The sequence below is a fragment of the Gorilla gorilla genome, chromosome 17 (assembly GCF_029281585.2).
Source record: "Gorilla gorilla gorilla isolate KB3781 chromosome 17, NHGRI_mGorGor1-v2.1_pri, whole genome shotgun sequence".
Taxonomy (NCBI): Eukaryota; Metazoa; Chordata; class Mammalia; order Primates; family Hominidae; genus Gorilla; species Gorilla gorilla.
In genome coordinates, this window is record NC_073241.2 from 62,611,836 (window position 1) to 62,632,815 (window position 20,980).

A 20,980-nucleotide genomic window follows, 5' to 3' on the forward strand; every position below is an offset into this window, starting at 1 on the left:
GATTAAAAAGCCCACTCAAAACCACACAACTACATGGAAACTGAACAACCTGCTCCTGAATGACTCCTGAGTAAATAATGAAATTAAGACAGATATCAAGAAGTTCTTTGAAACAAATGAGAACAAAGCAACAATGTATCAGAATCTCTGGGATACAGCTAAAGCAGTGTTAAGTGGCAAATTTATAGCACTAAATGCCCACATCAAAGAAAGATCTCAAATCAACACCCTAACATCACAACTAAATGAACTAGAGAACAAAGAGCAAACAAACTCCAGAGCTAGCAGAAGACTACACATCACCAAGCTCAGAGCAGAACTGAAAGAGATAAACACATAAACATCACTTCAAAAACATGAACGAATCCAGGAGCTATTTTTTTTAAAAGAATCAATAAAATAGGCTGCTAGTGAGACTAATTTTTAAAAAAGAGAAGATTCAAATAAACAATCAGAAACGATAAGGGGGATACCACCACTGACCCCACAGAAATACAAACAACCATCAGAGAATACTATAAACACCTCTATGCAAATAAACTGGAAAATCTACAAGAAATGGATACATTCCTGGACACATACACCCTCCCAGGTGGGTGGGTGAACCAGGAAGAATTTGAATCCCTAAATAGACCAATAACAAGTTCTGAAATTGAGGCAGTAATAAATGGCCTACCAACTAAAAAAAGGCCCAGATCCAGATGGATTTATAGCTGAATTCTACCAGAGGTAAAAAGAGGAGCTGGTACCATATCTTCTGAAACTATTCCAAACAATTGAAAAGGAGGGACTCCTCCCTAACTCATTTTATGAGGCCAGCATCATCCTGATACCAGAGATACAACAGAGATACAACAACAAAAACAACAACAACAACAACAACAACAAAAACTTCAGGCCAATAGCCCTAATGAACATCTATGCAAAAATCTCAATAAAATACTGTCAAACCAAATATAGCAGCACATCAAAAAGCTTACCCACCATGATCAAGTCACCTTCATCCCCAGGATGCAAGGCTGGTTCAACATATGCAAATCAATAAACGTAATTTATCACATAAACAGAACTAAACACAAAAACCACATCATTATCTCAATAGATGCAGAAAAGGCCTTTGATAAAATTCAACATCCCTTCATGTAAAGAACTCAATAAATTAGGTATTGAAGGAACATTCCTCAAAATAATAAGAGCCATTTATCACAAACCCACAGTCAATATCATACTAAATGGGCAAAAACAGGAAGCATTCCCCTTGAAAATAGGTACAAGACAAGGATGCCCTCATTCACCACTCTTATTCAACATAGTGTTGGAAGTTCTGGCCAGGGCAATCAGGTAAGGGAAAAAATATAGGGTATTCAAATAGGAAGAGAGGAATTCAAATTGTCTTTGTTTGAGGATGACATGATCCTTTATCTAGAAAACCCCATCGACTCAGCCCAAAAGCTTCCTAAGCTGATAAGCAACTTTAGCAAAGTCTCAGGATACAAAATCAATGTGCAGAAATCATAAGCATTCCTATACACCAACAACAGACAAGCAGAGAGCCAAATCACGAATGAACTCCCATTTACAATTGCCACAAAATACCTGGGAAAACAACTAACAAGGGAAGTGAAGGGCCTCTTCAAGGAGTACTACAAACCACTGCTCAAGGATATCAGAGAGGATACAAGCAGATGGAAAAATGTATCATGTTCATGGATAGGAAGAATCAATATCTTGAAAGTGACCATACTTCCCGAAGCAATTTATAGATTCAATACTATTTCCATTAAACTACCATTGACATTCTTCACAGAATTAGAAAAAACTATTTTAAAATTCATACAGAACCAAAAAAAAGCTCACATAGCCAAGACAATCCTAAGCAAAAAATAAAACAAACCTGGAAATATCATGCTACCTGATTTCAAACTATACTATAAGGCTACAGTAATGAAAACAGCATGGTACTGGTACAAAAACAGGCACATAGACCAATAGAAGCGAATAGAGAACTCAGAGAGAAAACCGCACATCTACAACCATCTGATCTTCGACAAACTCGACAAAAAGAAGCAATGGGGAAACGATTACCTATTTAATAAATGATGCTGGGAGAACTGGCTAGCCATATGCAGAAAACTGAGACTGGATCCCTTCTTTACACCTTATACAAAAATTAATTCAAGATTAATTAAAGACTTAAATGTAAAACCCAAAACTATAAAAACTCTAGAAGAAAATCTAGGCAATACTATTCAGGACATAGGCATGGGGAAAGACTTTATGATGAAATTGCCAAAAGCAATTGAAACAAAAGCCAAAATTTACAAATGAGATCTAATCAAACTACAGAGCTTCTGCATAGCAAAAGAAAGTATCATCAGAGTGAACAGGCAACCTACAGAATGGGAGAAAATTTTTGCAATGTATCCATCTGACAAAGGTCTAATATCCAAAATCTACAAAGAACTTAAGCAAATTTACAAGAAATAAACAAACAACCCCATTAAAAAAATGGGAAAAGGATATGAACAGACACTTCTCAAAAAAAAGGCACACATGTGGCCAACAAATATATGAAAAAAAGCTCAACACCACTGATCATTAGAGAAATGCAAATCAAAACTACAATGAGATACCATCTCACGCCAGTCAGAATGGCAATGATTAAAAAGTCAAGAAACAACAGATGCTAGTAACGTTGCAGAGAAATAATTCTTTTACACTGTTGGTAGGAGCATAAATTAGTTCAACCACTGTGGAAGACAGTGTGGCAATTCCTCAAAGATTTAGAACCAGAAATACCATTTGACCCAGCAACTGCATTACTGGATATACATCCTAAGGAGCATAAATCATTCTATTATAAAGATACATGCATGTGTTATGTTCAGTGCAGCACTATTCACAATAGCAAAGACATGGAATCAACCCAAATGCCCATCAATGATAGACTAGATAAAGAAAATGTGGTACATATACACCACGGAATATTATACAGCCATAAAAAGGAACGAGATCATGTCCTTTGCAGGGACATGGATGAAACTGGAAGCCATTATCCTCAGCAAACTAACGCAGGAACAGAAAACCAAACACTGCATGTTCTCACTTATAAGTGGGAGCTGAACAATGAGAGCACGTGGACATAGGGAGGGGAAGAGCACTTACTGGGGCCTGCAGGGGGAGGACAGGTTAGGGGAAAACCTTAGGGAAAAGAGCTAATGCATGTTGGGCTTAATACTTAGGTGATGGATTGATAAGTGCAGCAAACCACCATGGCATGTGTTTACCTATGTAAAAAACCAGCACATCCTGCACATGTACCCTGGAACTTAAAATAAAATAAAATAAAATAATTATTTAAAAAACGAAAAATACACCCCCAAAAACGTTTGTCTTCTTTCTTTTTCTTCTAAGAAACATGTCCTCAATGAACTGGAAATGTTCTATCTAAAACAGGCCAGTCACAGCTTGGGTGATTAAGAATTTATTTCAAAATTCATACATTTCTGAAATTACATAACAATTCATAAACCCAGATTATACATTAACAATATACTATTGATACAATATACTACATTATATCTTACTATTATATATATTTACTATGTTAACAATTAATGATATGTAGGATTTATTTCAAAATAGAAATAGTATTGACATTATAGACTAATGAGATAATATAAATATAGCTTATATAGTTTACTATATGATTTACATTCAGTCCTCACCTTCAGTATTTGTCATTTTACTTTCATGAAAACCTTCACTGTTCTCCTTAGAGGCTCCATATAGAACCAAACTTTGAGACGTGGCATTGCCTTTTAAAAAGAAAAAATACATATTTTAGTGAGTAGTTAATATTATAGAAAATTTTAAAATAAGCACCACCATGTAAAAAACTACGTTAGAGAAGTGCTCTCCTTAAAAGAAAAACAACTATGATACAAATATTAATCAAAATCCACAGTAGAGTATCTTCAGATATTTTCTCTGTGCTCTTCAATTGGTTTGACTCTTTCATAAGAAGGTATTCAAAATAGCATGAGGCTGTTTAAAACAAACAGATAAGTTATTATGTGTTGATACAGAATGTATCCAGGATACACTGTGAAAATTGGCAAGGCAGAGATTTGTGTGTAAGCTTTGTTATCATTTTTTTTAAAATGATATGCATGTGTATGTGTATATATATATACTATTATATATCTTAACTATGTTAACTATTGATATGTAGGATTTATAATTATAAATCCTATATAAGTTATGTATGATTTATAATTGTAAATAAATAAGATATGTAGGATTTGTAATTGCTAGATTAAGAAACTGTTGTTTTCAGAAAGAGGAAATGTAGAGAGAGAGGCAAAACGTTTTATTTTACAATCTCTGAGGAAGTGTTTCAAAATTCTAAAACATAAAAATATATTATCATTTATTTGACATTTTCTTATAAAGCTAAATATATGTACACTACAATGCAGCAACTCCAGTCTTAAGCTTTTAACAAACAGAAATGAAAGCATAGGTCCACAAAAATATTATCCCAGACCATTCATATAACTTTATTCATAACAGTGAAAACTGGAAACAACCTAAATGTCCATCAGCAGAAAAATAGATTTAAATAAATACTCTGTAGTTATGCAATAATATAATGTGGACCAGTGAAAAAGAATGAGCTGCAAATACATGGAGTAGCATTGGTGAATCTCAAAAATATATTGAGCAAACAAAGTCAGATAAAACATACTCGATGCATTTAATTTCATTATTACAAGGTCCAAGAAAAAGATAAAACTAAGCTATGGTGATAAAAATCAAAATAACAGTTGCCTACAGTAGATGAGAAACTTTCAGGGGTGATGGAAATTTTTTCTAGCTTGAATGTCATGATAGTTACATTTACGTACACACTTATCAAAATGTATTAAATTATAAATTTAAGATGGCATTTTCTTCCATGTATGCTATAAAAAAAAATTGTTTTACTCTAAAACCATTAAAATATTTTATATATTATAAATACATACACACATACATACATAAATATAACGTTAAAATGCTTGCAGATTAATTTATGTTAATATATTAATATTAATACCAATTAATATATTGGTATCTTGTAGTATAAATTTACCATAATTTATTAAACCAATGAGGATGAAAAAAATCTCAAAGTGAGAATGACTAATATTTATTGAACATATACATGACAGTTGACTTCCACATATTTATTATACTATGATACTTAATCTTTACAATAACACATATTAATTTTCATTTTACAAATGAGTAAAATGTGGCCCAGAAAGGTAGTGAACCAAGCCAGGTTCACAAAGTTAGCAAGTGATAGAACTAAGATTTAAACTTTGTGTCTAGTTCCAGTCTTTCAACTACACTAGCACTCTTTAAATCCTGTTTACAATATATAATTCCAAGAGATTCTTATAAGTATGGAAACCTGCAGTTCTACACTCAAATAACATATTACTTAAGAAGGTTTTTTCATTGCAAGACTTATTAGAGCTTTCAAAGTGTTAATGCTCATCAAAAAAACTTCAAAGAAAATATAAATTTTACAAAATTTCTCAGTTTTATTTTACCTCAGAATTATTTTTTCCTTAAGCATATCTTGGAATGTATATTAAATAGTACACTGTTTGAATAATATGTCCTAAAGCACATTATCTCCCAAATTTGAGAAGAAATATAATTCAGAAGAGGATTAAACTTGTTAAATTATATAAGCCAGAAAAATTCCTCTTATTATAAATGTATAATTCAATAGAAAATAATAGTGTATATAATTCATATTTCTTGGAATGGCAGGCTAGGTTTATCAGATCTACTTTTCCACTGAAAATAACTTTAAAAGGCTGTGTGTGTGTGTGTATATATATATATATATATATATATATATATATATATATATATATATGTATATGTATACATATATGAACAAGAGAGTTACAAACTACTAGGACAAAATCTAAAGGAGAGCAGAAACTATACTTTTAAGTGGAGCACAGGGTGCAAAATGACATTTGACACAAAAGTCATTGACAATTCCTAGAAAATTTGGGCAGGGTTTGATGACTTGTAAGTTTTAGAAAATAAAAAGACAACCTAGTCTCAGGGCCCATAGACAAAATTTAAGTGATTCGTGAAACTGGATGGGGAAAAATTACTCTATTTTTAAAATATTTCTGTACTTCTTATAATACATTTAAAAATATAATTTTCATGCCAGAGAGTATAAGCTTCAACAAGCTTCAAAGGGCCTATAGCACAAAAAATTAGAATGCCTTCACTCCCAACTAAATTGTAAAACTCGTTTTAAATTTGGATAACAAATGGTTATAGCCCCAGAGCAAAGGTTAACCAGAAATTACCAACCCAATGACCTCTACCAGAGCTCAAGACATTGTAGAGACATTTTCTCTGAGTATACACTAAATATACAAAAATAAAAACAAAAGCAGAAAACCTCACCCCTGTGACATTAAAACTTTGGCTGTTCATCACTTAAATTTGCAGATTAGGTTTTCATCATTGGACACTCTACCGAAGCCTCTATGCTTGAATTTGTTTTAAGTTTGTGCCATATTGGTACAACGCTATGTTCCTGACAGAAGCAAAAACATGTATACTCGGAAGAAGTCATCCATATTTTAAGCATCATGGGATGCCCACGAATAATTTTTCAAAAGCAATAAGGAGTACAGAGTCAAAGTAATCAAACGCAAAACAAAGGTAGACACCATAACTTAAATAGCACACAAAAATCAATTCCAGGTGGATTGAAAATCTAAGTGTAAAAGTCAAAACTCCAAAATGCTTAGAAGATGATTTGGACGAATATCTGCATGACCTTGGACAAGGATTTCCTTGAAGAATATGTAAAAAAGCTTTGACTTGAAAAAATAATAAGAATGCTTGTGCATCAAAAGGCAATATAAATAGATTAAAAATAAAAGGCATAAACATAAAAAAATTAGTTAACATATGTGACTGATTTAGAACTAGTATTCATATTACACAAGAAATTCCTAAAAATCAATGTGAAAAAAGACAAATGACTCATTAGAAAATTAGAAAAAAGATATAGTCAGTTTGCAAAAGTGGAACTCAAAATGCCAAAAAGCACATGAAAAAATTTTCAACATCAATAATAATCAGGCAAATTTAAATTAAAACCACAATAAGACATTGCTACATAGTATGGGGATTGTCAATACTTTAAAAGTCTAATATTGTCAAGTGGTAGGAAAAAAATGGAGCAACTGGAACATTCCTACACTGTTATGTCACTGTAAATTCATGTAATTACTTTGGAAAATAATTTGGCATTATCAAATAATGTCAACGATAGATATACCACATACTTACCAATTCTGCTGATAGGTATGCCTTAGAGAAACTCACACAGGATATATGTACAAGGAGGTTTCTAGAAGCATTATTCAAAATAACAAAAAATGGTATGGTACAATGGTACAGCAAAATGGATGAAAGCCACAAATTACATTGAGCAAAAAAAGTAACAAGGATAAACATAACAAGTAATGTTGAACAAAAGTAGCAACATACGTATATTAACTCAGTTTAATTTCAATTAACAAGCATGCAAAATTAAATTACATCTTTAGGGATGCACACATATGGAACACTACAGTTAAAATTAAAAAGAAAAGGAAATTAGCACCACAAAAGCCCAGGTAGCGGATGGCATAAAGTATTGTTCAGGAGAGTACAGGGAGACCTTCTGAAATGCCGGGAATGTCTATGTGTGGAGTGAGTGAAGGTGATACAGATGCTTCCTCATAATCATTTATGAAAAAAACCCACATATTAAGTTTGTACACTCTTCTTAAGTATGCATTATTCAAAATGAAAAAGGAAACACAGGAAATGGAGTATATAACATATACTAGCAATAGATAAGTATTTTTTTAAAGAAGGGTTGCGATTATTCTCATTGATAGAACATCAATTAGGAAGAACAGAAGAATGCCTGAAATTATTTTCATGCTTACAATTTTTTGAAAACAATTAATATGTGACAGAAAAAAGAGATGAAAATTATATGTAATAGCTGTTGGATACCTTCATTTGTCCTTGACCATGCCTTCTCTCTGAGAGCCTTTACTTCCTGACATGTTAAACCTATAAAAGGTAAAATAAAACAAAATAAAATATCTGCTTCCTGAGTCAAATATTCTGCCCTATATTGCACTAGTAAGGATACGGGAAGAAAATCAGCATCAGAATAAAGACATATAGGATAAATTACATAAGAAAGGGCTGAAGGGGTAAGTAGGAGAGAAAGACAAAGTTTGATGGTGTTTCTCTGCAAAAGGGCGTTTGATAGAAAACACTGCAGAAGAAAATGGGAAGTCATCTTGGGTGACATTCTGGGATGATAAATAGATTCACAATTTTAATAGAAGCTTTCTGTGTAATTTCTCTGTTTAGTGTTCAAGAGAACTTAAATGAAGGTTTAATCTAATTTCCAAAGTTATATATGGATTTAAAAAATCCAACAGTATGGGAAGATTGGCCTTGTGACATAGCCCAGTTTATTGAAAAAATACAATACATGAAGAAAGATAAACGCAATTATTTACACACGTCATAACTGCATCTCTAGAAAATCCTCAGTACAAAATCAAAGTGATTAAAGAGAGTTTACATATATGTGACATAAATAATACAGCATGATTTTTATAAAAGAAAAGACAGCATTGCCAACACCAATAACCTAAAAATACACCCTAAAGACATATCATTATAGTTACAAAAGTATAACTTATGTAGGAACATATTTAATAATTATATCTAGGCTTTAAAAAACTGTGGTAGTACAAAATATTACTAGAACATAAAAAAAGTTTAAACAAACAAGAATGTAAATTATGCTTCACATTAGGAAGATAAACATTGTAAAAGTATCTCTTTTTTCCAGTTTAATAACCTATAAAAATATGAGGCCTATTTTATTTGTGACTTAATAATTATTTTTAAATTTTAAAAATGAGCAATAATATCAAAAAATCTAAAAATTATGGCAAATATGTGCATGTGTTTGTAGTGGAGAGAGGGCCTTGTCCTTTAAATATCTGAATATGTCTAATATTCTAAGGATATATTTCAAAGACTGTTGCAAGAAATAAATGTCTAGATCAATGAAAAGAAACAGCTTCTTCTCTATAGAAAAACAGACATATGAAAACAAATTATATTCCATGATAAGATATGATACCCACAAAAATTAAAAATTTTGAAAAGCTATCAGATAATTTTATAAATATTTTAGGTATCTCAAAGAAATTTTTAAAAAATTTAGATTCAAACTAGAAAATCTACAATTTACAATTATAAAATTGAGATTTGTGCTAATAAGAAATCATCATATGAAATGCAAAGACAGAATATCCCGAAGTTCAGCATTCATAATGATTTTCCTAAATTACCAAGATAAATTATGATGTCTCTCTCCTTCAACACACAAGTTTCGTGAGGGCAGGGAGTTTATCTATTTATAGCCTCTGTATTTTCGGCAAGTAGCAAAGAACCCCAGACATAGTAAGTGTTAATACATATTTACTGAATGAAAAATACAGTTAACTGGAGGAATGAGGGAACACGTTAGAGTGAAATAATGACCACACCAAGAATACAAGCATACCTCGGAGATATTGTAAGTTCAGTTCTAGACAACTGCAATAAAGTGAGTCATACAAAGTGTTTGGTCTCCAAAAGCATATAAAAGTTATATTTTATACTGTAGTCTATTAAGTGTGTGATAATATTATATCTAAAACAATAAAATATTTCTAAACATTGTCTAAATATTGTTTATGTCTAAACAATAAAAAGATACTTTAATTAACAATATTTCAGTTTTAAAAAGTTAATGATTGGCCAAGGTGGGTGGATCACCTGAGGTCAGGAGTTTGAGACCAGCCTGACCAACAAAGTGAATCCCTGTCTTTACTAAAAATACAAGAATTAGCTGGGCGTGGTGGCAGGCGCCTGTAGTCCCAGCTACACGGGAGGCTGAGACAAGAGAATTGCTTGAACCCGCAAGGCGGAGGTTGCGCTGAGCTGAGATCACGCCACTGCACTCCAGCCTGGGCAACAGAGCAAGACTGTCTTAAAAAAAAAAAAAAAAAAAAAGTTAATGGTCACGTGAGCCTTCAGCAAGTCATAATCTTTTCACTGATGGAGGGCCTTGCCTCAATGTTGATGGCTGCTGACTGATCAAGGTGGTGGTTGCTGAAGGTTGGAGTGTCTGTGGTTATTTCTCAAAGTAGGACAATGAAGTTTTCCTCATGGATTAACCCTTTTACAAAAGATTTCTTTGTAGCATGCGATGCTGTTTAATAGCATATTATGCACAGCCGAACGTCTTTCAAAAAGGAAGCCAATCCTCTCAAACCCTGTTGTTAATTTGCCAATTATGTTTATGCAGTATTGTAAATATTTTGTTGTCATTTCAACAATGCCTACAGTATCTTCACCAGGAATAGAGTTCATCTCAGGAAACCACTTTCTTTGCTCATTCCCAAGAAGCAATTTCTCATCCATGAAACTTTTATCATGAGATTGCAGCAATTCAGTCACATCTTCAGGCTCCACTTCGAATTCCAGTTCTCTTGCTCTTTCCACCACATCTTCAGTAACTTCCTCCACTGAAGTCTTGAATCCCTCAAAGTCATCCAGGAGACTTGGAAGCAATTTCTTCCGAATTCCTGTTAATGGTATTTTGACCTTCTCTCATGAATCATGAATATTCTCAATGGTGTACACATGTACACTTTCCTCAAGGTTTTTTATTTATTTTACCCAGATCCATCAGAGGAGTCACTATCTATGGTAGCTATAGCTTTATGAAATGCATTTTTAACTAATAAAACTTGGAAGTTAAAATTACTCCTTGATCCACAGGCTGCAGGGTGGATATTGTGTTAGCAGGTATGAAAACATTAATCTCCTCGTACATCTCCATTTCACCTCTTGGATGTATATGTTGTCAGTGGAAGTAATATTTTAAAGAAATCTTTTTTTTTTTTTTGAGCAGTAGGTCTCCATAGTGGGCTTAAAACATTCAGTAAACCATGGTACAAACAGATGTACTGTCATTTAGCCTTTGCTGGTTCATTTATAGCACACAGGCAGAGGAGATTCAACATAATTCTTAAGGGCCCTAGGATTTTTAGAATGGTAAATGAGCATTAACTTCAACATAAAGTCACCAGTTGCATTAGTTTCTGACAAAAGACTCAGCTTGTCCTTTCAAGCTTTGAAACCAGGCATTTATTTCTCCTCCCCAGCTATGAAAGTTCTTCTGATATAAGGCTGTTTTGCCTACACTGAAAATCTGTTGTTTAGCATGTTCACCTTCATCAATTAGCTTAGCCAGATTTTCTGGATAACTTGCTGCAGCTTCTGCATCAGCACTTGCTGCTTCACTGTGCACTTTCATGCTATGGAGATGACTTTTTTCCTTAGACTTCATGAACCAACTTCTGCAAGCTTCCAACTTTCCCTCTGCAGCTTCTTCACCTCTCTTAGCCTTTATAGAACTGAATAGAGTTAGGGCCTTGCTCTTGGTTAAGCTTTTGTTTAAGGGAATGTTGTGTCTGGTTTGATCTTCTATCCAGACCACTAAAACTTTCTTCGTATCAGCAATAAGGGTGTTTTGATTTATCATTCCTGTGTTCACTGGAGTAGCACGTTTAATTCCCTTCAAGAACTTTTCCTTTGCATTCACAACTTGGCTAACAGCTCAGCACAAGAGACTATGTTTTCAGTCTATCTCAGCTTTCAACATGCCTTTCTCACTAAGTTAAATCATTTCTAGCTTTTGATTTAAAGTGAGAGACACATAATTCTTCCTTTCCCTTGAACTCTTAGAGGGCATTGTAAGGTTATTAATGGCCTAAGTACGATATTGTTATGTCTCAGGGAACAAAGAGGCTACAGGAGACAGAAATAGATGTGGGGGACAGACAGTGGAACAGTAAGAACACATGCAACATTGATCGATTAAGTTAGCTGTCATATGTGTGTAGTTCATGTTACACCAAAACAATTACAATAGTAACAACAAATACCACTGATCACAGATCACCATAACAGATAAAAATAATGAAAAAGTTTTTGAAATATTGCAGGAAGTATTAAAATGTGACATAGATACATGAAGTTTTTCTGCATGTTGTTAGAAAAATGCTGCCCACAGACTTGCTGGAAGCACAGTTGCCACAAACCTCAAATTAAAACAAAACAAAACAAAACAAAACACAGGATCTGTAAAGTGCAAAAAAGTGAAGTGCAATAAAAAGAGAGGTGCCTATAGTCAGTTTCTACAAAGAGTTGCACATGAAACAGACCCTGAAAAACATTTGTTCAAATAAATTCATGCTCTAATTCATGTTTCTGCCTTGGTGGATAACTGTATTGTTATACAATATTCCAGTTACAAAATTCCAATAGCATGTATTCATCAAAACCACTCTATCAGTAAACAAATTTTCTAATGTAAATTCCTAATGAACTACAGAATTTAAAATTTTTCAAAATATATTAAAATTATAAAAATTAACATGATGTATAACATTTAGTCATGCATTTAGATTTAATAATTTAACAATATATTAAAAATGATACTTTTATCTTCTTTGACTCAAGACAGAAGTTCATAAGCTGGATGGGCAATTATTTTCACTAAATATGACACAAAAAGAAATAATATATAAAGGCTTCAGGTTTTATTTATATAAGTTGAAAACGTTAACTATTAACAATCCATCATCAGAAGGTCCAAATGAGAGAAGATTAAATAATTAAATGAACACATGGAAATTATTTATATTCTTTGGTAATAAAAATGTAAAGTAGAGCAATTGTGGTCATTTTCTATTTAATAAACTAGCTATTTAATAATAATCAAATAAAATCTGGTATTAATATGTTGTGGTAATACTGATAAACAGTTGAATGTGAGGTACATTTGTGGAAAACAATATAAAATAAATATTGAAGGCCGCACAAATGTTCACAGCCTATGTTCCCCAAATTTCAATTCTGAATACTTAACTTGAAACAAAAACCCATAAAAGACAAAAGTTAAAAAGAGATATCAGAGAAAATGATAAAGACCTTTGAAAAATCTACCTCTCCATAAATACAAAGATTAAAAAAGGCAAAATTGTCAAAATCAACATTTTCAGAATTCCAGAAATATAGCAAAGGCTTCCAGCAACTGTGTGAGCAACTATTCAAGAAAAACAGATAAATCTTGGTAAGAACACAAACATTTGCGGCTTCTTAACTTTCCTTGGTCCCAGCCCTGACTCTGAAGGTCAACAGAGCCTTCAAAAATAAAGGTCCACAATTACGATATCGGAGGAGGAAGAAGAGAGTTGGAGTTTTTTGCAAGCCTCATTCCTAAAGAATTGTCATTTTTAGAAATATCTGGTTATTCCCTGCAAGACTTCACTTCTAAAGCTGTGAGCATGATCAGGAAAAAGTCAGGCTAATATTATCGGAAAGAAGAGATTTAAAGGAATTAGCGTCTATCAAAGTCCAACTCTTCTAGAGATATCTTACATTTCTGAGATATGAGAATTTACATATTACACTTATCTATTCAGTGGTTCTTAACCAGAATAGTATCCGGATTTTGAGGACTTTGTTGTTGTTGTTCCTGTTAGAGGAAGGGTCTCATTATGTCGCCCAGGCTACATTCAAACTCCCAAGCTCAATCAGTCCTCCCATCTCAGCCTCCCAAGCAGCTGGGACTACAGCTGCTGCACCGCCATGCCTGGCTTCAAGGAAATATTTGTAAACATACATGTCCATGCTTTATTAGACTTACTCTATCAAAATCTTCAGGGGAGAGCCTAGACTTGTAGATTTTTTTAAATTTTTCTGCAGGTTACTGTGATGCACAATTCTAGTTGAGAACTAGTGCAATAGACAATTACTTCAGTCTCATCTCTCACCCATATAACCAATTCCCTTTATCATTTGAGGATTTGGCACACACACAGAAAAGACCCATGAAAGCCCTAATCTCTCACCTCTGGTTGACCTTGAGACTCTGCATGTGCCAGAAGGAAAGGCTAAGGCTGAGCTGTCAAGTCCTTGGATGAGTGTTGAAGATGTATCCGAACATGCACATAAAGATGCTCAGCAAAGACAGAGATTTGATTCCAGGAATCTAGAGAAATATCTGTTCCGCCATTAATTGACCATTAAGCCAACTGGATAGAGGTTTCAGTGGGTGGCCACAGAGGGCTTCAGAGAACTAATTCAGAAAAGTTGCTAAATTAACAACTACAAAAATCAGCAGGGAAAGCAAACCCTAGAGAAGAAGAAGAATCTGATGTCCACGGGTTTTCACATTCTATTATTTTAAATGCCCAGTTTTCAACAAAAATGTATGACATCCAAAAAAAAAAAAAAACGGACAAATGTTTCATACAGAGGAATAAAGCAAATAGACCTTTGTCAAAATCAGTTTGGAAATTACAGTTACACTTTGATACATAAAAATCTTGAAAGTCAGCATTCGGTTTTTCTTAAAAGAAAAAGCTGAACGGAAATACTCAACAATTTGAACGGAAATACTCAACAATTTTTCCTAGGTCCATCAGTGAATTAAGGTTACAATGTAAACTGACACCCCAAAAACTGGAGGGTCAGGCTAATGCAGAAGTTGCTGGAGCCAAAAATGGGTAGAGAAGTGTAAGATCTAATTGATTAACTATTGGAGGCTGAGTGTGGACTAGTTTGAGAGTTAAAAACTTCTGGGGAGTCAGTATTAGAGGGCCAGGTATATTTTTACTTTTATCTCCAGCTCCACCTTGTTCTCACAGTTGAAATTTGAGGAATACTCCTTTCAACTTCTAGAAGAAGGGGAAAAGTAGTTATTTTGAATTATTGCCAGGGTAAAAATTGCCATTTTGAAATATACCCAGAAGGTTTGGTTTACCACTACCCCTCAAGGGAAACTACCTTAACAGAGACTAACCAATTGAAAGAGGGAAATATTCACTTCAGCCCCTCTAGACTTCTTGTTAAACCTAAGGTGAAAAGAAATCTGAGAAGCATGAGATAACATTATGCATTTGTCAAAACCCACAGATCTGTACCACAAAAGAATGAGTCATGGACCTTAGTTCATAAAAATGTATCAATATTGGTTTATCAACTTTAACAAATACACAACACTAATGCAAGATGTTAATAATATTGGAAATTGTGAATGTGGGTTAGGAGATAGTGAGTATATGAGAGCTCTGTATTACGTACCAGGTTTCTATAAACCTGAAAATAAAGACAGTCTACTAATTAAAAAAAAAATAAGTGAAATGTCACTTCACAGCCACTAGGAGGCTATAATAATAAAGTAAAAACAAACCAAGAAACTAATAACTGTTGGTAGGGATGTGGAGAAACTGGAGTCCATGTATTTTGTATTATGAAATGTAAACTATGGCTGCTTCTGTGGAAAGCAATTTGGCAATTACTAATAAAGTTAAACACCGAAATTACAAAATGACCCAGCAATTCCATTCCTAACTATACACCCAACAGGAATGAAAACATATGTTTGCACAAAAACTTGTATTCAAATATTCATAGCAGCATTATTCATAACATTCCTAAAACAGAAACAACTAAAACATCTATCTACTGATGAATGTATAAACAATAGGTGGAATATCCATAAAGAATAATATTATTCAGTCATACAAAGGAATTAAATATGAATACATTTTACAACATGGATGAACCTTGACAGCATTATCTTGGTTGAAAAGGTGAAAGACATGCAGAGCCAACTATTTTATAAAATCATTGATATGAAATATCTAGAGTAAACAAATCCATAGAGCAAGAAAACAGATTTGTGGTACCAGAGGCTGGGTAGAGGAGGAATGGGGAAAGAATGCTAGTGGTACAGGGTTTCTTTCAGTGGTTATGAAAGTGTTCTAGAAATAGATAATGGTAATGGCCACACAAACTTATACTAAAAATTCTAAATTGTAAACTTTAGAAAGGTAAATTTTATGCTATGTGAATGTAGCTTAATTTTAAAAAGCTAAACACAGTATCAATTAGCATATATGCCAAAATAGAACAATAGTTATTTAAATTATGATAAAGAAGACTGAGAACTATTATTCAATAAAAACGTAATTATCAAGAATTACAAAAATGTATGTTATTTATATAATTTAAATTTTAAAATTATACTTATAATGCATCTGTATAAATACATGTATATCCATTAAAAGATAATGTATATGAAAGAAAACAGTAGTGTTTTACTATTAGGCATGTCATATTTTTTGTATTTCCAAAATTTTTATATTCTAGTAAAATTTTAAACAGTAAAAAATAAAAATAAAAAATCCTTTGGAATCTACATAAGAATACTAAGTTGATTATAATTAGATGAAAATAAAATTGGTATGATTTGATGTCAAATGACGATTAGATAATACATTTAAGATACTCTCATAAACAAAAAATAAATTATATTAAAAAGTAAGCCAAATAATTTATCAAATAAAACGGTCATTCAAGTATATAGGCCAAAGATAATTGCTATGAACATTCAAGAAATGAAAGAATATATTTCCTGGGATCCCTTTCTGAACCCACTAGAAAGTAGATGTAGTACAACAAAAATGAAGGGAGAAATTTGGCATAGTACAGGCAGTGAATCTTGAACATGTTAGCTTTTTAACAAATATCGAAGGATCGGAAACGTATAATAGGCTGGAAGGCTTATGTACTTATGCTCTGACAATGCCGATCCAGTACTGATGATGCAGATACAGTACTAGTACCAAAAATATGGTGTTGGGTGTGGAGTGGGAGTATATGCAAAATACAATAAGAATACATTATAAGTATAAACCAGGAATAAAACAATATTCCTTAATTAAATGATAGGAAGATGGAATGCAAAGGCAAGAAAAGCTTCCTAGCTGATTTTGGTATTGCTCATAATAAAGATCCAATACACATTATCTAAGAGAGAGAGAAGTAAGATATTAGTATCATAAACTTTTCTAAGTGTTAAAAAGGACAGCAAATAATGTACAAAATACATATGTATAAATGCATTTAAATATAAAAATGTAATGAAAATGAAACTTCATGAGTCTTATTTGTAATTGTAAATGGGCTTAAATCATCAATAGTTAAGTGAACTGTAAAAATATGTTGTATACATCACACAAAGTGATTCAGAAAGTTTTAATTTAAGTGATGGGCAGAAATATACTAGGCAAATGAATAGAAAATACAGCAATTGTCATGATCTTTATATCTGACAACATAGAATTCTGATCAAAGAATATAGTGGGGCAAGTTTAAATATTTCATAATATGAAAGACTACTATATAAAATAATAGTATTACAGCTCATAACATTTATGCACCTAATTACATGGGACCAAATTTGAGGAGATGAAAAGAGAAACAGAAAAATCTACCAAAAGTAAGTAGATTAACAGATTTCTCTCAATCTAATAAAGATTGAAAGGATAAAAATTAGTAAAAACATATAGTAGATTTCAGTGACATAATCCATAAGGTAGATCTTATAGATATTATACTCTTACCCAAAATATTTCATAGGTCTAAATAATATATGTCAAAAATAAATCAAAACCAATTAAATCTAAAAGTTATAGCAAGTCTATAATCCATACCTTCCCATGGGGAGTAAAGGAGAGGCCCCCAAATAAAGGAAACAGGTAACCAGGTCAAATCCCCTAACAAACGTGCTAATAACAGAAATTCTGGCAAACATACTAATTGACGTTTGTTAACTGGAGAGTTCTTATCAACAGAAAGCTTTCAGCAGGATGTTTTTGGCTGTTTGAATTATAACCATAAACAAACCTGAACCTACGTGTTTATGGGATATGGCTCCCTGAAAAACATCATGTTAACTATTAAACTACCTTAATAAAAAATGGAGCTGTTTCATGACTAGAGGGCAGTCTTCTGAATGAGTCGCATGGCTGCACATACATGCTTAAACACATAATTCTTTAATCTGGAGCAGAGTACATCCAACCAGGTGAGACAGGACCTGGAGAGCTGTTCTGATGGTCCCAGATGTATCCCTGCTTCAACTGTACTTGAGAATTTCCTATAGCTTTAAAATCGTTAGCAGAGATACACACTTTATATGAGTCTGATTTGATTTGACTCTCCAAACCTTTTTATTATCTCTATGTTATTTCAAGGGAAACTTACAGCTTGACATAACTATATTAAAAAAGAAAAAAGCCTGAAAATTAGCAATCTAAGCAACCAAATTTAAAATATGTGGGACAGCAAACTCAAAGAAAGTAGAAGGAAGAGAAGGAAGGTAATAATATCCCAAATTCATAAAATATAAAGCAAAATAACAACAAAAACCTACAGATAATCCAAAAGTTTTGATATTAGCAATTTGAAAAGGTTAACACAAATGAATTACCTCTGGCAAGACTGTCAAGACTAAAGAGAGAACCAGAAGAAACAAAAACAGTATTATGAATGTAAAGAAGAAACAACTGCATATAGAGAGATATAAAAGTAAAGACTATTATTAACAGTATTGTACAACAGTATTGTAAACATTTAATATTTAACCAAATAGATTTTTAAAAGAAAAAATTATAACTTGCTAATCAATAGTGAATAGAAGATAAACAGAAAGTTTGAGTAGTACTAAGGCCAATAAATATTTTGTATCAATAATTATATCCCTCCAAATTAAGAGGTAATTTTAGCCAAATACTCCAGAAAAAAAATAATAAAAATATATTATCTTTTTTGGAGAACAGAAAATAAAGAGGCACTCTATAATTCAATCTAGAAGTAATAAAACCCTCATTACCAAAACAAGAAATGTTCAGAAAACTTAGGGGCCAATGTTACTGAATAAGAAAGATGCAAACATCCTAAACAAATGATTATGAAACAAAATCTACAAATATATTAAAATACAGTAAAATTTAAAAAGTTGTTTGTCCCAGTAATGAAGTTTATTTAAAAATTGTAAATCCATGTATGCAAGTCATTAAATTTAAAGATTAAAGGAAAAAAAAGTCCAGAAAAATGTTAGTAGATGTAGAAAAAGTATTAATAAAATTCACAACAGGTTCACAATTTATAGAAAATTATAAAGAATGATCTTTACAAACCATAAAAAAAATTAATGGCAAAACATTAAAAGTCTCACTTTAAAAATCATGAACAAGAAGATGTGTGCACATTTTAGTCACCTTCATTCAACAAGGGGCACACACAAAAAACCAGCCTAGTGATAGAGAAGAAAATGGGAAAAAATTACATTGAGAAGAAAGTAAAAATTAAAACTTACTATTTTCAAATGATTTAACAAACATTAGTGAATTAATAGGAGAGTTAAACTTGTTAGATGAAATAAAATATATAGAACTGTATATGTATTACATTTATATTTATATGTAATATATAAAATTAAATGAGATTTGGAAGAGATGAGTGAACACCAGGTTCTATTCTTTAAGCCAAATTATAAGTGCACAAATATATAATTTTATCAATATTCTTTAAACTTTACATGTATTTTCCAGATATTTTTACACATGCAAAGTATTTTCTATTTTAAAATATCAAAACACTATTCTGTAAAAAAATTCATTCTCTGCCTGTTATACAGAAAACATATGTTATGGAAAAGACACATTGGAAAAACCTTAATAAATAAACGCACTATCAGTATTTTGATACAAATAAATGTGATGCTGCCATGAAATGCAGTTTTGTATTTAGAGAAAATACTGCCTGCAAAGCCAAAAAATTATAGTTTGTTAAAAGGTCCTGTTAATTGCAATAAAAATTGTTAGCCCAAACAGAGCTAACCATTTGTAAATGTGAGTCATCTGAAAATACTATTGGTCAGCTTGTTTAAGATATCTGGCTGTAATTTTACAGAACAATTTGAAAAAGATTAGTAATTTATTTTATGATTTATGTCAACTGAGAACACAGAATAATCATCCAATTAATTATTTTTATTTTTATTGTTTGTTTTTTGAGACAGGGTCTTGCTCTGTCACCCAAGCTGGAGTGCAGAGCCGCATGCGACATCTGCCTCCTTGGTTCAAGGGATCCTCCTATCTCACAGCTTCCCAGTAGCTGGGACTACAGGCACATACCATCAGGCCTGGCTAATTTTCATATTTTTTGTAAAGACGGGGTTTCACTCTGTTTCCCAAGCTGGTCTCCAACTCCTGGTCTCAAGTGATCCACCCACCTCACCCTCCTGAAGTGCTGGGATTACAGGCATCAGCCACTGCGCCTGGCCCCATTAATTATTTTTAGAATGGTGAGAGTTTCCGTATGATTGTAGTAGTTACATCATGAACGAAAGAACATCAAAAAATGACTTTATTTTGGATAATTTTAAAAGTGTTATTATGCTGACCTCCCACAGTGTTCTTGTGATAGAATTAATGACAAACTTTTTCAAAAGTTAGTATATAATACATAATTAAAATCTTCAAAGACATAGCAATAAACACTGGCAATAAACACACAGGACTGATAAATTCTTGTGGCTTAAACACAGACATTTCAATGCTTTTCTGGATTAGCTGTATGTTGTTTATAACGGCTGGTTGTCTTACATACAGAATAGGAAATTTGATGAGGTGTGAAGCCAAAGTGACAAAAGTAAATTTTAACTGATAATCCCCATTGATGTTAGCATTCCAAATATGGCTTTTAATGTCACTTAAATACAAAAGTCCTAAACTTGCTCACCAAGCACATTTTAAAAGACAATTTATTAACTATATTATTTTCCAAAGTGTTAGCCAAACAGACATATTTTCATTTCTTATGCATTTACAGATGTCTATATCACAGAAGACTTACATTCCATTAAATCATGTGATATGTAGTTTTA

General features: G+C 32.4%; 1 protein-coding gene across 2 annotated transcripts in view; it reads right to left on the reverse strand.

The window, feature by feature from the left end:
- CCDC178 (coiled-coil domain containing 178) overlaps positions 1-20,980 on the reverse strand; it is a 495,421-nt gene that overhangs the window by 442,472 nt on the left and 31,969 nt on the right. For both annotated transcript variants that reach the window (XM_019013747.4, XM_055368060.1), the window contains exons 4-5: positions 8,107-8,166; positions 3,729-3,818 (exon numbers count right to left, since the gene is read on the reverse strand). In XM_019013747.4, the coding sequence (XP_018869292.3) occupies positions 3,729-3,818; positions 8,107-8,166 (150 nt within the window). The remainder of the gene's footprint in view (positions 1-3,728; positions 3,819-8,106; positions 8,167-20,980) is intronic.